This window comes from Daldinia loculata, assembly GCF_022478755.1.
Source record: "Daldinia loculata strain CBS 113971 unplaced genomic scaffold F4817scaffold_49, whole genome shotgun sequence".
Taxonomy (NCBI): Eukaryota; Fungi; Ascomycota; class Sordariomycetes; order Xylariales; family Hypoxylaceae; genus Daldinia; species Daldinia loculata.
The window spans coordinates 142,934-159,055 of NW_026054903.1; the positions used below are offsets into that span (position 1 = coordinate 142,934).

The 16,122-nt window shown below is 50.2% G+C and overlaps 7 protein-coding genes across 7 annotated transcripts; 3 read left to right on the forward strand and 4 right to left on the reverse strand.

The window, feature by feature from the left end:
• The first annotated feature begins 112 nt into the window (after nucleotides 1–112).
• On the forward strand, nucleotides 113–4,088 carry F4817DRAFT_346492 (potassium transport protein TRK1/TRK2). Its single transcript, XM_049304406.1, has 4 exons — nucleotides 113–373; nucleotides 521–785; nucleotides 839–2,496; nucleotides 2,551–4,088. The coding sequence occupies exons 2-4, from the start codon at nucleotides 689–691 to the stop codon at nucleotides 3,469–3,471; spliced, it is 2,676 nt and encodes an 891-aa protein (XP_049156276.1). The 5' UTR covers nucleotides 113–373; nucleotides 521–688; the 3' UTR covers nucleotides 3,472–4,088.
• Nucleotides 4,089–4,206: 118 nt separating this feature from the next.
• On the reverse strand, nucleotides 4,207–5,376 carry F4817DRAFT_346494 (translation protein SH3-like domain-containing protein). The gene is made up of 2 exons (XM_049304407.1): nucleotides 5,092–5,376; nucleotides 4,207–5,011 (listed from the first exon to the last, which is right to left on the reverse strand). Exons 1-2 carry the CDS (start codon nucleotides 5,279–5,281, stop codon nucleotides 4,467–4,469), a joined length of 735 nt encoding a protein of 244 aa, XP_049156277.1. The 5' UTR covers nucleotides 5,282–5,376; the 3' UTR covers nucleotides 4,207–4,466.
• A 127-nt stretch (nucleotides 5,377–5,503) lies between these two features.
• Nucleotides 5,504–7,019, forward strand: F4817DRAFT_346495 (uncharacterized protein). Its single transcript, XM_049304408.1, has 2 exons — nucleotides 5,504–5,758; nucleotides 5,832–7,019. The coding sequence occupies exons 1-2, from the start codon at nucleotides 5,641–5,643 to the stop codon at nucleotides 6,878–6,880; spliced, it is 1,167 nt and encodes a 388-aa protein (XP_049156278.1). The 5' UTR covers nucleotides 5,504–5,640; the 3' UTR covers nucleotides 6,881–7,019.
• On the reverse strand, nucleotides 7,020–8,830 carry F4817DRAFT_346497 (cysteine synthase). The gene is made up of 2 exons (XM_049304409.1): nucleotides 8,331–8,830; nucleotides 7,020–8,219 (listed from the first exon to the last, which is right to left on the reverse strand). The coding sequence occupies exons 1-2, from the start codon at nucleotides 8,467–8,469 to the stop codon at nucleotides 7,222–7,224; spliced, it is 1,137 nt and encodes a 378-aa protein (XP_049156279.1). The 5' UTR covers nucleotides 8,470–8,830; the 3' UTR covers nucleotides 7,020–7,221.
• A 234-nt stretch (nucleotides 8,831–9,064) lies between these two features.
• Nucleotides 9,065–11,982, reverse strand: F4817DRAFT_318703 (uncharacterized protein; the record flags this gene model as incomplete). Its single annotated transcript, XM_049300948.1, has 2 exons — nucleotides 9,065–11,857; nucleotides 11,932–11,982. The coding sequence occupies 2 exons, from the start codon at nucleotides 11,980–11,982 to the stop codon at nucleotides 9,065–9,067; spliced, it is 2,844 nt and encodes a 947-aa protein (XP_049156280.1).
• Nucleotides 11,983–13,583: 1,601 nt separating this feature from the next.
• F4817DRAFT_360707 (ClpP/crotonase) lies at nucleotides 13,584–14,515 on the reverse strand (the record flags this gene model as incomplete). The annotated part of the gene is made up of 2 exons (XM_049306310.1): nucleotides 13,584–14,314; nucleotides 14,371–14,515. 2 exons carry the CDS (start codon nucleotides 14,513–14,515, stop codon nucleotides 13,584–13,586), a joined length of 876 nt encoding a protein of 291 aa, XP_049156281.1.
• A 353-nt stretch (nucleotides 14,516–14,868) lies between these two features.
• F4817DRAFT_209750 (retrieval of early ER protein Rer1) lies at nucleotides 14,869–16,078 on the forward strand. Its single transcript, XM_049298672.1, has 4 exons — nucleotides 14,869–15,280; nucleotides 15,337–15,454; nucleotides 15,509–15,808; nucleotides 15,867–16,078. Exons 1-4 carry the CDS (start codon nucleotides 15,212–15,214, stop codon nucleotides 15,953–15,955), a joined length of 576 nt encoding a protein of 191 aa, XP_049156282.1. The 5' UTR covers nucleotides 14,869–15,211; the 3' UTR covers nucleotides 15,956–16,078.
• The last annotated feature ends 44 nt before the right edge of the window (nucleotides 16,079–16,122 follow it).

Consider the following 16,122-nt stretch of genomic DNA (forward strand, 5'->3'; position numbering starts at 1 on the left):
CTTTGATTCTCCGCCATCTCCAACTTCAACATTGAACAACCACCACCTAAAACAAGACTTCATCTAGAACGACCTCTCAAATATCCCTTCGCGCACTACCAATCACTCGAGACTATGACAGGTGATCTAAAGCAAGTAAGTCGAATGATTCTCCTTAAGTTACCACAGTCAGCACCTACAAACTTTTAAAAATCAATTTTGTCTGGCCGTGCTTCCACCCTTGCATCATGCACATCAGTCCACTACCGAATATTCCGAATATTTTATTTTATTGTTCCCTTTCTGCTGTTGTCTTAGCCCCCTTTGTGTAGAAGTTTGTACCAAGCTGTTGCAAGTCACCACCTACTTATTCAGACTTGGTACTTCACCTAAGGTTCTAACTCCCTCTCTTTTAACGTCTCATCTCACCTTCCACCAAGCTGTTTTATTTCAATGGACATCTTTCTCGACCGCGCAATGTCTGACCCACATAATTCCTCAACGCCTTCCGCATATCACGTTAGTTGACCTCGTTATATAGTATCGGAACCAGCAATAAACCATTATGTTTGGCATCCGCGATCTCATCAACGACCTCACAGGCCAGGTCTTCGACCCGGTGGCTTTCTAACATCGGCTTTCCCCGTTGCTTTAAGCATCGAAAGGCAAGTCTCACTTTTAGGTGTATAGCACTTTAAACCTAGTCATCATGGGGAGAGCTCGTCAGCGTTTCTTGGATATTGTCCAGGCGCTTCGCCCGTCCTTCTTGTCTAGGAATCCACACTTCAACTTTATTACGGTCCATTGTAAGTCCTATTCGTCTGATAACGTAACACAATATTGAGCTAATGTTTTCTAGATTTCTGGATTATTGGATTGACTATTATTGGATCCATCTTGATTTATGCATCTGCTCGAGGTCAATTGGCATATATTGATGCTCTCTTCTTTGCTAGCGGTGCAAACACCCAAGCAGGACTGAATACTCTTGATGCCAACTTGCTCAATACTTTTCAGCAGCTGGTGATTTACTTCCTCAGTATGATGTCTAATCCAATTAGCATTCACTCCTGTGTTGTCTTCTTGCGTCTCTATTGGTTCGAGAAGAGATTCCAGCATATTGCAACAGAAGCCCGGACGCGACGAGTTTCTATGGCCACATCACGGTCGAAGGCAAAAACAATTCCCGTAGATCTAGAAAAGGGCGTCAATGGCCGGAACATCACCGTGATGCATAATACCGCCAACGCATCTCGAATGACTAACGATGGCATCGTATTAGATAACTACACTATCGAGGGAGCTACAAACCATGAGCCGTTCGCGAATGGGTTTCATACTAGGGACGAATCTGATCCTAGAGATCAGGACCAATCCTTTCAGCGGCTTCCTACACCTCAAATTAAATTTTCAGACCAGGTCAAGAGGAGTGATGATTCGGATGACGAAGAAGTCCCACTACCTCCTAAGCGGACCGATGCGGAACATATCGCCATCGTGGAAAGGCAGCGCAAGATAGATAAGAGTGCGCTCAGAATTCCAGGGCCGCGTGATGCCGATAGAGGTGCGCTACCGGAAGAAGTAGACGAAGAAGGGCCCGAAGGTCCCGGTCTTTCGGGCCGTAGACGAAGAGAATCAAGTGTCGAAGGTCCCCACCGACCAACGTCTCCCTTGCATCCCGCAAGTCGTCCAGATCGCCAACCAACAATTACCATCGAAGAGCCGGTAAAGCCACACAGAGAAGAGCACGATTTTTATGAGGAGATAGCAGAGGATGTTGAGGCGGCTGCTCATACGGTTGGTGTTTTGAAACCCCGGATGCCTAGGAAAGATGGGGAAAAACTACATCACACTGAGACTACTGCGTCGACTACTCGGATCAACCCCCTACATCGTATTAAGTCCGTCCTAACTCAGAGTAAGGATGAGGATCCTATGCCATATCTGAGTTGGCAGCCGACAATAGGTCGAAATTCTGCCTTCCTGGGGCTCTCCGAAGAGCAGAGAGAGGAGCTGGGTGGCATCGAATATCGATCTCTAAAGACGCTTGCCCTTTTCCTCACAATCTACTTCTTTGGTTACACCATCTTCGGCATAATCACTCTAGTTCCGTGGATAGTCCATAACAACGACTACTATGGCAAGATTGTTGACGAGGCCGGCCAAAGCAGGGTATGGTGGGGCTTCTTCACGGCAAACTCTGCGTTCATGGATCTCGGCTTGACGCTTACTCCGGACAGCATGAACTCATTTAACACAGCCATCTTCCCGCTCCTCGTAATGTCATTCTTGATTATACTTGGAAACACTGGATTCCCTATCATGCTTCGTTTCATGATCTGGCTATTTTCTCTCTTTGTACCCCGCGGGTCTGGTCTCTGGGAGGAGTTGAGGTTTCTCTTAGACCACCCGCGACGGTGTTTCACGCTCTTGTTTCCGTCAAATGCTACTTGGTGGCTATTCTTTATCTTGGTCGCTCTTAACGGGGTGGACTTGATTTTGTTCATCATCCTCGATGTAAGTATCCAATAGCAGACCTCCAGCGTTGCCCGTTACTAACATTGCAATTAGCTACATGGTGAAGCGGTCGCCGGACTGCCGCTAAATATCCGCTTCCTTGATGGATGGTTCCAAGCCACAGCTACTAGAACTGCGGGATTCTCCTGTGTAAATCTGTCTGCTCTTCACCCAGCCGTCCAAACGTCATACCTCATCATGATGTATATTTCCGTCTTCCCCGTTGCTATCTCAATTCGTAGGACGAACGTTTACGAGGAGAAGTCTCTTGGAGTTTACAGTACAGGTTATGATGCCGACGACACTGAGCAGAGCAAGATATCATATGTCGGAACACATTTACGGCGCCAACTCTCTTTCGACTTGTGGTACATATTCGTCGGCTATTTTATTCTTACTATTACCGAAGGCCCAAAGCTTATGGCTGGAGATTTCTCCATGTTTGCTGTACTCTTCGAGATTGTGAGCGCTTACGGCACGGTTGGGCTCAGCTTGGGATACACGGGTATCAACGCCTCATTGTGTTCTCAGTTCACTGTCCTTGGCAAACTCGTCGTTATCGCTATGCAGATTCGTGGCCGCCATCGTGGTTTACCCTACGGACTTGACCGGGCCGTTCTTCTACCTAGCGAGCACCTCAACCGTAAGGAGGCCGAGGAAGCTGAATTAACTCTACAACGTCGTCATTCGGCAATGTCCAATGGGCAGCACTCTCACCACCGGCCTGCGAGTCCGAAGCGAGGCCGTAGCCGCAGCGTAGATAGGAGAAACCTTCTCACAGGTCTCTTACACCCCGGCCCGACTTACCCGTCTCATCATTCAATAGGGAAATCGGATGGCTCGATTGGATTTGACGCAATGGATACATTGAGGAAGCATATCACGGACCCAGGGAAGGGCGAAAACGGTGATACGCACGAACCGATTCCGAGACGTAGAAAGAGAGCCGATACACAGCCAACCTTTGATCATTAGTGGAGGAAAGGTACGGCGGGATGGGAAATGTCCCCGGTGCCAAAAGGGCCCGTGGGTGATGAACCAGTACGAGCATCTTCGCAACCGATACCAATCCGCAATACCGATATAGAGCAGGCTAGAACCTTGCCGGTATTCCACAATCCTTGGTGGCAGCGAGGCACGAGAGTAAACTGGTACCTTGGGAGTACGGGATGACTTACATATCCGCCTTGTTTTTCTAGTATCGGCCGAATGCGAAAACTAACGGGGAAGACGAGACTAGAATAACTATTTGCACAGATGACGTTAGAGACGGGGGCTCAGGCCTGGAATAGAAACGTTATTAGATACTAGATGGAGGCAATATTGATTTCTCTCGGTTGGCGTTTGTCTCAGACACGGCGTTTGGATTACATGAACTCTCAAGAAGGTTCGTAGGAGCCATGATATCCTAGGGAGGAAGCATCTTCTGTCTTATTTCTTTTTTCCCCCTGTCTGCTATGAGAAGGAATCGGGGTTCTCTTCACATATTTATTTGGGTCGAGACATGTAACCTAGTGTAGAAACCAGAACTTATGTATGAGATGATTTCATTATACAGTCGTCTCTTAATAAATAAATATCACATCAGAAAATAATGTGATTCGTGAAAATCGTGAGATGATTCGCAATAAATGCGGTATGCTCTTGATTATATTCAATTATGGGATACTTGAAAGGTCCAAGTATAGGTGCCTAAGTGGTTTTTAAGTAGTTATATTAAAAACGTAGACTTTGAACGATGATAGGTATGTGATATTTGTATGTTACACGTCTACCGAATAGCTAGCTACGGATTTTTGTACACGCAGATTCCAATACAACTCTCAATTCCTTGTATTTTCTTGCTCTGTCCTTCCAGTAGTTCAAGACCAATATCGAGTGAAAAGTAAGTTGTTACATTTCTCTTGATCTCATCCTCTGCCATAAATCTATGTACTTTCTACAGCCTCCCCCTTAACTACCTACCTACCCTACCGCTTCGCACCCACCGCGCTAGCACTCTTCCCCTTGCCCCGGCCCTTCGTCGTAAACACATTCCTCGTGCGCCGCCAGGCAGCGACCAGGTGATCGACATTGCCCATGTCGTGCTTCGGCTTGCGCATGTAGGTGAGTCTCGCGCGGCGGGCGCGCTTAGGCCGTCGCCAGACGATTTCGATACCGGTGATGTTGGGCGAGAAGATCTTGAACCAGAGCTCGACGGGGACTTTGCTCAGGTGGTTGCGCAGCAGGATCGCGGTGTCGACGCCTGCTCGTCGGATCGACAGGCATACGCCCGCGAAGGGCTCCCCGCCTCCGCGGCGCGTGGATACCTGCAGCACGTCGCCGGGCTTCGCGGCGTCGGGGTTCGACTTGGAGAATAGGGCGCGCCGGGCGCCGGTGTAGTCTAGGCGGTGGATTTGTTGCGCGTGGTACGAGTCTAGTGGGGCGGGGTGCGATTTGCGAGCCGAGGGCACGCGGGGGTAGACTGCGAAGGCGGTGCGGATGGGTTTGTGGGGGAGGTTGGATTTTCGGACGTCTGGAGGGAGGAGAGGGTTGGTTAGTTCAATTGGTTGTGATTTGACTGAGAGTCGGGTGGGGGAAGGATGGAGGACGTACAGAGCGTGGGTTTCACGGCGGCCGGAGGAGGAGGAGGTGGTGGTGGTGGTGTAGAAGCAGAGGCCGTGGGAGTTGCTTCGGTAGCCATTGCGCGGAATAGCTGCGGCATCTGCTGTTGCCGCTGCTGGCGGGTACGTCGCAGGACGGCCTTCCAGCTGCTCAGCGGCCGCCGCGCAGATTGGGTGATCATTGTGTCGTAGGCTCTCTGCACCGGACTTCCTCTACGGATTGGAAAAGGGCGTCGTTGAAATCTTGGAAGCTTTGCAAGACGCAACTTGAAAGTTGTGGGTCTTGAAGATCCGACGGGAGCTTATCGATAGTCGGGTGGAGGAAAATTGTTGCGGCGTCGGGTCTTGGCACGCAGCAGCTGCCGGCGGCCGGCATTGGAAATTTTAGTTAAAGTTAATGGAATAAATTATCTGAGCTCCGAAGCTTCAACCGCGGGGGGGATTTTAACGATCTTGACGAGTAGTAGTATGCAGAAGCAGAAAAAAATATAGTAACAAAGTGGAATTGAATGCGGTATAGTGGTTAAGTAAGGTTGGAGATATGTCGAGACATTCGGCGCTGAGCACATTGTGCGCGAGCAGTGCCGCTTGGGAATCTGCTACAAGGAGGATAACCGGATCTACACGGCGGACCTTCTCGTCTTCCGCCCGACGAAATGGTATACTCTCCTTTATTCTCTCCCCCCTTCCATACGAGATATTTAAGACCCAAACATTTCTAACCCATCCCAGCGGGCATCGCACACTTCACACAAACCTCCTCCTCCGAGCTCGACGAACTCCTCGGCACGATCCGGCACAAGATCATCCTCCCGGCATACCTACCGACGGACCAGCGCAAGAAGATCTTCTCGCCAAAATACGAGAAGAAGCTCCAATCAGACCCCATCATCATCGAGATCGACGGCGAGGTTCTGAAATTCAGGTACCAGAACCCGTTCAAAGACATCCCGCAGACGCGGCGCTCCGTCCTCGACGCCATCGCCCTCTTCGACACCCCCGACGACTTCGCCAACCTGCGCCCTCTGATCGAGGGCATCGCGTATGCGGACCGCCACTTCGACCACGGCTTCTACTGCAAAGTAGTGCGCGTGCTCGGCGCCAAGGGCCGCATCTTCGAAGTCATCGAGCTGGCGCGCGGGGTGGCGCGGACGGGGTTCCGCCTCGATTCGAGCGAGAAGGTCAACGAGGTCTTGCATGCCGTCGTGATGAAGGCTGTCGATGCGGATGCGAATGAAAATCCGGTGGAAGAGACGGCGCAGGCTCTACGATGGGCGGAAATAGTGCTGGAGCTGCTGCACCTCGAGGCGCATCAGCCGAAGCGTCTGAAGAATGACCCGGTGGTTGAAGGAGAACTGCCGCTGCACAGGGACCCCATGGTTCTCCTTGCGCCGCTACATCTCGCCGCGGCGCTGGTGTCGAAGCAAGGTGACGAGGTCAATGAAGCTATAGTCGACAAGCTAGTCAAGCACGCGCGGGACGTAGTCAGGCTATGGCCCGAAGGCAAGAAGCTCTCCGAAGTGCAGCCGCAGGCACTTTACGAAGAATACGACAAGATGGGGTACCTAAAAGAGCCCAACAAGTTCCTCGTCATAACCGCGCCTCTACTACGGGGTCTCGACATAGCCGTCGAGGTCCTCGAGGACGATAACGCGGAGCTCGCAGCACAGCTCCGATCCCGTCGGGATGTTCTGGCTAGTGAGGTTCAAGAAGCTCGCGCGGGTACGGGCAAGAAAAGGGGGGAGGCGGTGTATCAGAAACTATACGATAACGCTGTATGAAAAGGATAGAAGAAGAAAAAAATCCAAAGAATTAATCTGGCCTTGTACAGAAGTCATTATAGATTCGGAATTGATCAGATCAGATCCAATGTGTATAATACCGCCGCCGCCGCCGCAATTGTACTTGTACATATATACAAATTGATCGATATTTACTACCTAAGGTGCATTAGTATGCAGTCCCTATTCGATCAAACATCTCGCTTATATGCATGCATGCATCTCTAAACGCCGCCTCCAGTCTCCTATGTTTTTTTTTCTTCCTCCGCCCTACCCCTTTCCTACAACCCCTTTCTAACCATGTACATCTAAGTAGGTAGGTAGGTAGGTAGGTAGGTAACCTACGGCAGCACGATATACTTCTCCAAATGCTTCGGTATCGCGCCCAGCAGCTTCTTGCTCTCAAGCCACTTCCGAGAAAACAAGCGGTCCGCATACCGATACGCGCCATCGCACAGCATCGTGACCACGGTATGTCCCGGGCCAAGTAACTCCGCGACTTCCTTCGCCGCAACCACGTTCAGCGCGCTGCTGGCTCCCAAGTACAGACCTTCCTCGTCCAGGGCGCTGTACACCATGGCAACACTCTTCTCGTCAGAAATGTGCACGCTGCCGTCTAGTAACGCCACGTCCGGCGCTAGGTTGTCCGTGATGCGTCCTTGCCCGATCCCCTCGGTGATGCTGCTCCCGGTCCGCTCGACTAGCTTACCCCCGGACTGGATGTACGAGTGCAAGACGCTGCCCGGCGGGTCCGCCAGGTACGACTTCACGCGGCCGCCCGATACATCCTTCAGGTAGCGCGTGACACCCGCAAGCGTACCCGCGGTTCCCGTAGCACACGTAAACGCATCGACCCTCCCGTCCGTCTGCGTCCAGATCTCCGGCCCAGTCGTCTCTATATGCGCGCGGCGGTTCGCCGTGTTATCGAACTGGTTCGTCCAGACGGCATTATCCAAGCTCTCGGCGTGCCGGCGGGCCTGATGGTTGTAGTTGTCGGGGTTGTCGAAGGCGACGGCGGGGACGGGGTAGACCTCGGCGCCGAGAAGGCGCAGCAGGTCGATCTTGCCCTGGGACTGGGTGTTGGGCATGTAGATGACGAGCTTGTAGCCGCGGGAGCGACACACGTGCGCCAGGCCGATGCCCGTGTTCCCCGCCGTGCCCTCGACGACCGTGCCCCCCGGCTTCAGCAGCCCGCGCTCCTCCGCGTCCAAGACTACGTATAGCGCCGCGCGGTCCTTGACCGAGCCGCCGGGGTTCATGAATTCGGCTTTGCCTAGGACTTCGCAGCCCGTCTGCTCCGAGAGCTTGTTCATGCGGATGAGCGGCGTGTTGCCGATTGCTGCGGGAGAAACGGGTTCCGTTAGCTTGGTTTACATTACATAGGTACCTACCTAATGCACCATCCCGTGGTTTGCTTGCACGGCTAGACGGGAAGAATAGAGATCCGTACCACCAGTCAATCCCTTTGCGATACCTTGAGCCTTCGAGACGGCGATTGTGTGCGGACTCGGGGGCTTCGCGGCAGCCGGTGCGACGGCCGCGGCTCTACGCGCCGTGGTCGTTATTGTTCGCACGCTACGTTGGAACATATTGTGTTTAATTCAGGTTGGTTGCTACTCTTATATTCTCCTCTTCGTCGCTAAAGAATAAGACGCATGTGAAGATGTGAAGACTAGCGGCGAAGAGTAGGAAATAAGGTAGGAGATTAATAAAGATCGGAAACTCCAATTCGAAGGACCCTGCAGTCCTAGAAATTATTTTGGAGGGGCAATTGCATCGGTTCGGGTTCCAGCTAGGTTAGCCGGTTCCTAATCACGTCATCCCGGTTCCCGCTGTCGGGTCAGCCCATGTGTTTATGGGAGTATATATATTAGCTAACCCCTACCCCTACCCCCTAACAACTGTATAATGTCATGAAAAGTTCACAACGGCAGAAGAACCAAAAAGTATCAAAATACAAGTTTGTAATAACCTGAATTGCTCATTTCATAATATTCATAAATGCCAGCTAACTAGTTTGAGACCGTACTAAATTCAGTCTATCATGACCGATCATAATAATATTACGTATCAAGGTATCTTGCCCCATGGTATATGTCCATGCATATCATGTAGATAAATGCAAATAAATTGTCCGTCCAAGATGCAGCGTCAACGTCGTTATCGTAACTGTCATGGCCATCGCTACTCAATAATCCGTACGTACGGCGAGGGAAACAATCCCTCAGCGCCCATGTAGCTCCCGAATAGCCACTCGCCGTTCACGTCTTCTACCTCTCTCACTTCCGCTCCTTTGGGGAATAATAGCTCATCTGTAACGCCGGCCTGCGGGTACCAAGACCACTTCGCGACCGCCCTTGAGCCTGCACCTCCGTCGGGAGGGAACAACTCTGTGCCCAATGCAGGTGCCGTCGCCGCAACGTCTACAGCTACAAGTCTCTCGAGCTTTGATCCGTTCGGACCTTTCCAACTCCATTTTTGCACACGCGCATCCCTTGGCTGGTATTGCTCGTCATCCGGGACACCGGTTCCCTCGTACGGCTCCGTGCGTAAACTCCTTCCTCCGACGATATCTCGTAATATGCGACGCCTTAGTCCAAGTGAGCCCTCCATGAATCCAAGAATGGCCATCCTGTGACCTTCTAAACAGCGTCTCCATCCCGTATGACCGTTTTCGTCCGATATGCGCTTGTCGTGGACCAAGCCGGTATAACATTCTTCGCATATATCGTAGTCGCCCGGTTGCCCATCCGTTAAGTCCTTGCTAGTACACTCAAAACAATGATATCTCTGATCGGCAGGTGGAATACGCCCATGGCAAACCTCACACGTCGTCGTAAAAGTAAGCGACTTAAAACTTCCAAGGCTAACGGCGTTAGGGCCCGATGAGAATGTCGCACCTCGTGGACGTTTAGGTAGCCGGGGACTAGCCGGCGGAGTAGTAGAGCCTGTCCCTGGTGCGACATAGGACAGTGGAAGAAGAGGGTGCGTGCAACTCTTGTCCGTATTTACGCAGTTGTTGCAGAAACCCCAGTCGCCTTCGTTGCAAGATTCGCAGCGCCAGAAGCACTCATTAGCCAGGGATAGGCATCCTACGCAGAACATGCCGCTTTCTAAACGATTAGCCGGGTCATCCGTAGTAAGCGTTCTTCGTCCGTCCGCTCCGCCTGGCGTATACTTGGGTTGCTTGTATCGACACGAGGTCAACATATGCGGCGGCTCAAGCCCCTCGTTGCCGTCTGCTACAACCCTTTGCCAGTTCTTAAATGCCGCATATCCGAAACCAAACCAATGCTCACACCCTTTCCCAGAACGATAACAACTCAAGCAGATATTCCACGTTCCGTTGGCGCATCTTGAACAGTTATAGTGAAGTTCATATTCGATATGCGGCCGTTCGCATCGAGCACACGTGATGGATGGCTCTTGGTAAAATTGGGATTTCGTTCGTTGGTGATGCGTTTGATGCGAGGGCGATGATATGAGTCCAAGGCTAGGTAATGGGGACTGTGGAGCTACGAGACTTGACGGCCGTCGTGCACGTTTTGGGTGTTCCATGCTAGAATCATCAGAATGAGGATCCGGTGAGGGCGTCCGTGAGATCTGAGTAGCAGATGTTCGTGCGCTAAAAGAGAGATCTCTATGTCGAGAGTTTTCTCCCGGCGGCGGCTGTCCGGCCGCATTTGTGGTAGGCATACTAGAGCTCCTCGATTCGGAGACGGAAGGACGGCGTGCCGATGGGTCAGTACTCTGCGGTCTTAAAGTTAGATCTGTCTGTGATCTTGCTGCTGGCCTTGTCTCTGCTGTTCTTGGCCGTACGGGATCGGTTGTGCTTCTAGCGTCGCTAGAAGTCCTCCGCCGACGCCGCCTTTCTGGATTAGCACAGACCTCTAGATGAGTTGACGTAACAGGGGGTCGACTGCGATCGTCTACTTGGTCTTGGCTCGTAGCCGATCTACTATGCGCCGACCTTGATCTTGGTCGGCTGCTAGGTCGGGATGTGTCTGTCGGAGGAGGTCGCAAAGAAGATTGCAGAGGCTCGGGTCTATGAGACGTGATGACCGGGTCGCTTCTCCTAGGTTGTTGGGTACGAATTCGATCCCTCTGCCTCCGTCGGTATGCTTCGGTGATCTTTCGGCTTAGTTCGTCATTCTGGGCCAGGTCGATGTTATCTAAATCCAATCCATCTAAAAGGCCTTCCTCCTGAATTTGTCGCGCAAACTCTTCTATTTCTCTCTCTATGTCACGGAAGTCCACATCGGACGAACTGATCAGAGATCTTATCGACGCTTGGTGCTCAACCTGTCTCCTCCTAGTCCTCGATGAATCACGAGAGCGATGCTGTGATTCACTACGATAGCGGCGCCGTTCATCCGGGGGTAAATCAGGTTGTAACATGCCGTTCGAGTCATGTCGGCGCCTGTGTCCCTCTTCTCGCAGGGGTCTGTCACGCGCATCTCGATGCCGTGTCTCACGACTATTGTCCCATTCGGATCTGCTCCTCCCATCTTCGGACCGGCTATGGCCATGATGCCGCCTCGTCGTAGATCCCTCTGCAGATCCGACACCAGCATCTCGCAAGCTCATCTGGCGTGCCTGCTCCAGCATCTGCCTTTCCATCTCTTCTATCCGCCTCTCCTCGAGCGATCTCTGAGGTATTTGGATTTGCGGTAAGACATTATCCCCAGGCTTGTACTTCTTGCGCATTTCCTCTTTCTCGTCGTCCGGCTTAGCTTTGTCCGGATTCGCGGCTAGGAACATGTCGAGCAAAGTAGTAACGGTAGCATTGTGACGGGTGTCCCGAACTTGAGCGCGGCAAGAAGGGCAGGTGAATTTTAGGGAGCCGGGCGATAGAGGATTTGGTGAATTTTCTGCCGTTGTCTTTTGCCATGAAAACCAGTCTTTTAGACAGGAGCCGCAAAAGGTGTGCAGGCAGTCGAGGAGGGTTAGGGGTTGGTAGAGGATGTCCGTACAGATCTGGTAACCGTTTAGTATCCCTTGAATTCCCTTGAATTCCAGCTTCCACCGCTTGAAATAAGATGCAAACCTACCGAACAGGTCAACTCCTTCTCTAAATCGACACCAGGCCTTGAAGAGGTCATCGCGCGTTTTGTCGACTTATTACTAGGGGATATTGAAAGTCCTACGTTTTCTTTATACGAGGGCGGTTAACGCGAGAGTTAATGGTGGTGGGGGGATAACCTGGAATGCCCCTGTACCGCCGAGTCCAAGTACTTCGTATCGAGTCCCGCGCCACCATTAGAATGATGAATCAAACTGCATGGTGCTAGTTAGCTTCGCATCCGATGCATATGACCGCAGGGCTCGGTGACCTTAGAAAGAAACGATAACTGAGGAGAAACGTTTGGAATTATGTCAGAGCCATAGTCAGCTTTCTTTCATCTACATATGCAATTGTCTGCGCCCCTAAGTCGGCGGTGAAGAAGAAATGGAGTTGAAGATTGAAGGATATTAGGTACATTGTAGATCATCAGAGATATTCGATTTAATGCAATATATGTAGAACTAGTTAGACTGCATAATTTTATTAATACCGCGTTTATTCTCCGTTTCTTGTGACACCTCAAAAGCATATTATGTAGTTGGCCCAATGACATAACTGATCACAAGCCTCGAAGCTAAAACATGAAATTTACCCAGATGAAACTTAATAATCACACATGATCTTTTAGAAATTTGGTTATTGTATTTTCCAGATTAAGAATATTACCTCTTAAGCTTGACATTATAATCTTAAGAGCAACCATTATTGGTCTTTACAAGTCTATGGTTAATGCTTAGTTACTTTTAGATACGAGGAGAGTATATATATGGGCCATTATGGGCATATTAAGTATCATATCCATCCTCTATTTGCAATGGCGGCTGGTGCACTTACAATTTCAACTTCTATCTTCGGTCTGAGTAGCTTATGAATAACCCTCCCTGTAAGCTTCTCGTGTTCACACTAAATGGTCTTATCTGCATGCAAATTCTACTGCGGTAAATGACAAGCAAAACTACCTAAACACTTATCTTTATGCTGGCTTGGCATATACAAGGCTCAATCTGTTTAAAGAAGGGCTTACATGGCATTAGCGAGTTTCCGAGTAGGTAGCTCAAGTATTGTGTAGAGTCTCAAGGTGCGCTTTTGAAATAACAATTCTAGAGCTACATAACTATTCACAGCAGCTTGACTTATGCACTCCGTTTCACGATCCGTTTTCTGTGCATAACCACCTGTATAAATACGGCCACGCTAATGAGGCCTAGCTCCAAATCCCCGGTCAGCCCTATCCGACAACCCAAACCCATGTAGTATTCCGTATCGACCCCGCCATCTGAGCGTAGCCGTGGCTGTTCCGTAGATGGTCTCGGCCCGCATAGACATGTCTACTTACGTAGGTACATTGTATACAATATATTAATACGAACGTCTACGTATATCCTGTATATTGAGATATGTGTACTATTGATTATATTGACATTTGTTCCTAATTCTGCTGGGAGAAAACGGGTTTATTTCAAAGACGCAATACGAAGTATTTATATGATTCGGAATCTTGGATTCTGATGAGCAAGCAGTCATATAAGGTATCTTGTATAAATTCTACATCTCCTAAAACTGAGACAGGACGGATGTAATTAAGTGCTTCATACACTTTCCCCATACCGTCGCACCGTGTCGTAAATACAATATCCACTACTCATGCTTCCATTCCGGCAGCTTCTTCTCCGTAAAAGCCTTCATGCCAATCTTCTGGTCCTGACTGCCAAAAAGCGAGTGGAACACGCGCCTCTCGTACTCAACGCCGTCCCGCAGCGGTAGGTCCTGGCTCTTGTTCACTGCCTCCTTAGCAGCGATAACTGCTACCTTGGAGTAGCTCGCGATAGTCTCGGCCGTCTTCAGCGCGCCCTCCATCAGCGCTTCGTAGGTGGGGAAAGACTTAGCAGCGAGTCCCCACTGTGCCGCGTAGGCTCCCGAAATCGATTTGCCTGTTAGGATTGCCTCCATGGCGCGTGACTTGCCGATGGCTCGCGTCAGTCGCTGGCTCCCGCCGGCGCCCGGTATGGTACCTAGCTTGATCTCAGGCTGCCCGAAGTTGGCCTGATCGGTGCAGTATACGATGTCGCACATCATAGCGAGCTCGCAACCGCCGCCGAGGGCGTGCCCGGACACGGCTGCAATTATGGGCTTCTTTACTTGCGTCGTGAGTTGGGACCATGATTCGATGAAGCTCTTGGTGTACGCCTCGGAGAAGGTAAGAGATGCCATCTCCTTAATATCCGCGCCGGCGGCAAAGGCCTTTTCAGATCCTGTCAGAATAATAGCTGAGATACTGTCCGACGAGTTGAGCTCGCCCAGGGCCTGATTGAGCTCGTTGATGAGGGGCGTAGATAAGGCATTGAGGGCCTTAGGTCTATTTAGAGTGACTAGTTGAGGTGTCTAGGTTAATCAATAGCCGTAGAGGAAAATGCCGTTGTCTCACCTTGGCCAACGCCCGGCTTAGGCTCTGATACTAGTAAATACTCATAAGACCTAGTTGCCGTAGCAGAGAATTGGCGGACTGTTCTAGGGAGTGTGTAAGGTTGGATGCGTGAGGCTAGTGGCCTCAAAGTCCGTAATGTGTTCATGGTTTGGAAGCTAATGAATCGTAACCACTCTGATATATAGCCTTTCAATGGAATTGCACGGGACCAATTGAATAGAGTGAGTCAGTGATTGATTGATTTGTAATTTGTGTAATTCGCAATGGAGTGAATAAGAGGTTATTCACGTCTCAAATAAGATAATATTAAGTTTATGTGAAGCTCAAGCTTAAACAATGATGTACAGTTTCCCTTACGTATGAGCTCATGAAGCCGAAGCTGGCCGAGGATATTGAGCCGTAGCTGAATAAGCAAACCCTCGCTACAAAGTACTGAAATATCCCGAGGTCTTGTATCAAGTTATGTGCAACTAAAGGGGAAATTAAAGGCCTGCCTGTGCATCATTGCATCACACACGTAACCTTAGCAGCTTGCCCAGACACCAATTAAAACAGACCCAATTATAGTTTGGTGGCTGTGCATGTGGCTAATGAAGTTTTAATTAGCTGGCCAGATTTGTTGGCTCTCTCCTGGCGTCGCAAGCAAGCGAAAAGTCGCGACGTGCAAATTGCTACCTACTAAGACAATCGATCTTCTTTACTTATTCCGGCGTCACCAATTTCTCTTTACGATCGCACTCGCCTCGTTACAAATATTTTACGGATATTCAGCGCGAGTCTGACCAAGTCCAAATTATTACCATTCGGAGAAAATAATAGTCGCATTATCGCATCATCCACCATGGAGAGCGTCGAGTCTGATCAGACCCCTTTCGCAGCCGTTACGGCCCAGACTTCTAAGCTCCAGCGGGTATGTCTTTGCGCCGGTAGCCATAAACCAGCGGAAGCTTTTCTAACAGTGCACAGCAATATCAAGCCCTATTAGATCGATCAACGCCATTTGTCTTGCAACGATGGATTGGAACAGGTGCATTTCTAGGCATCTTCTTTCTCCGCATCGTCTTCGCACAAGGCTGGTACATCGGTAAGGAAGCCATTCTATAGTGATAAGCACCTAGACATAGCTAACTATTTCCAGTGGCATATGCTCTCGGCATTTACCTTCTTAATCTCTTCCTAGCTTTCCTCCAGCCCAAGTTCGACCCTTCGAACGAGCTCCTAGACAATGAGATGGAAGATGGATCGGCTGGTGGCCTGCCCACAAAGCAGGACGAGGAATTCCGACCATTTATTCGACGACTGCCCGAGTTTAAGTTCTGGCATGAGGCCACCCGCGCTGTCACCATCGCCTTCACGTGCAGTTGGTTCGAGATCTTTGACGTTCCCGTCTTCTGGCCTGTATTGGTTATGTACTGGATCATCCTCTTCGTCCTGACTAGTAAGTTACAATAGTTATTTACATGAGGATGAATTAGAGTTGCTAACTTTGTCTCCAGTGCGCAAGCAAATTCAGCATATGATTAAGTACCGATATGTCCCATTCTCATTCGGCAAGGCGAAGTACGGTAAGACCAGTACTTCATAAGCATGTGTTTACGAAGATAATTTGATCATGCTGGGATTAATCAGGGCAACGCTGGGAAAGGCTACTGAAAGGGTCTAGACTAAAAGTGTAGACAGTTTCGGTACATTTTAATGAAGTCTACCTTTATTGAGGTGGTGTACGCTAGGGTTTGACTTGTACAAATTACG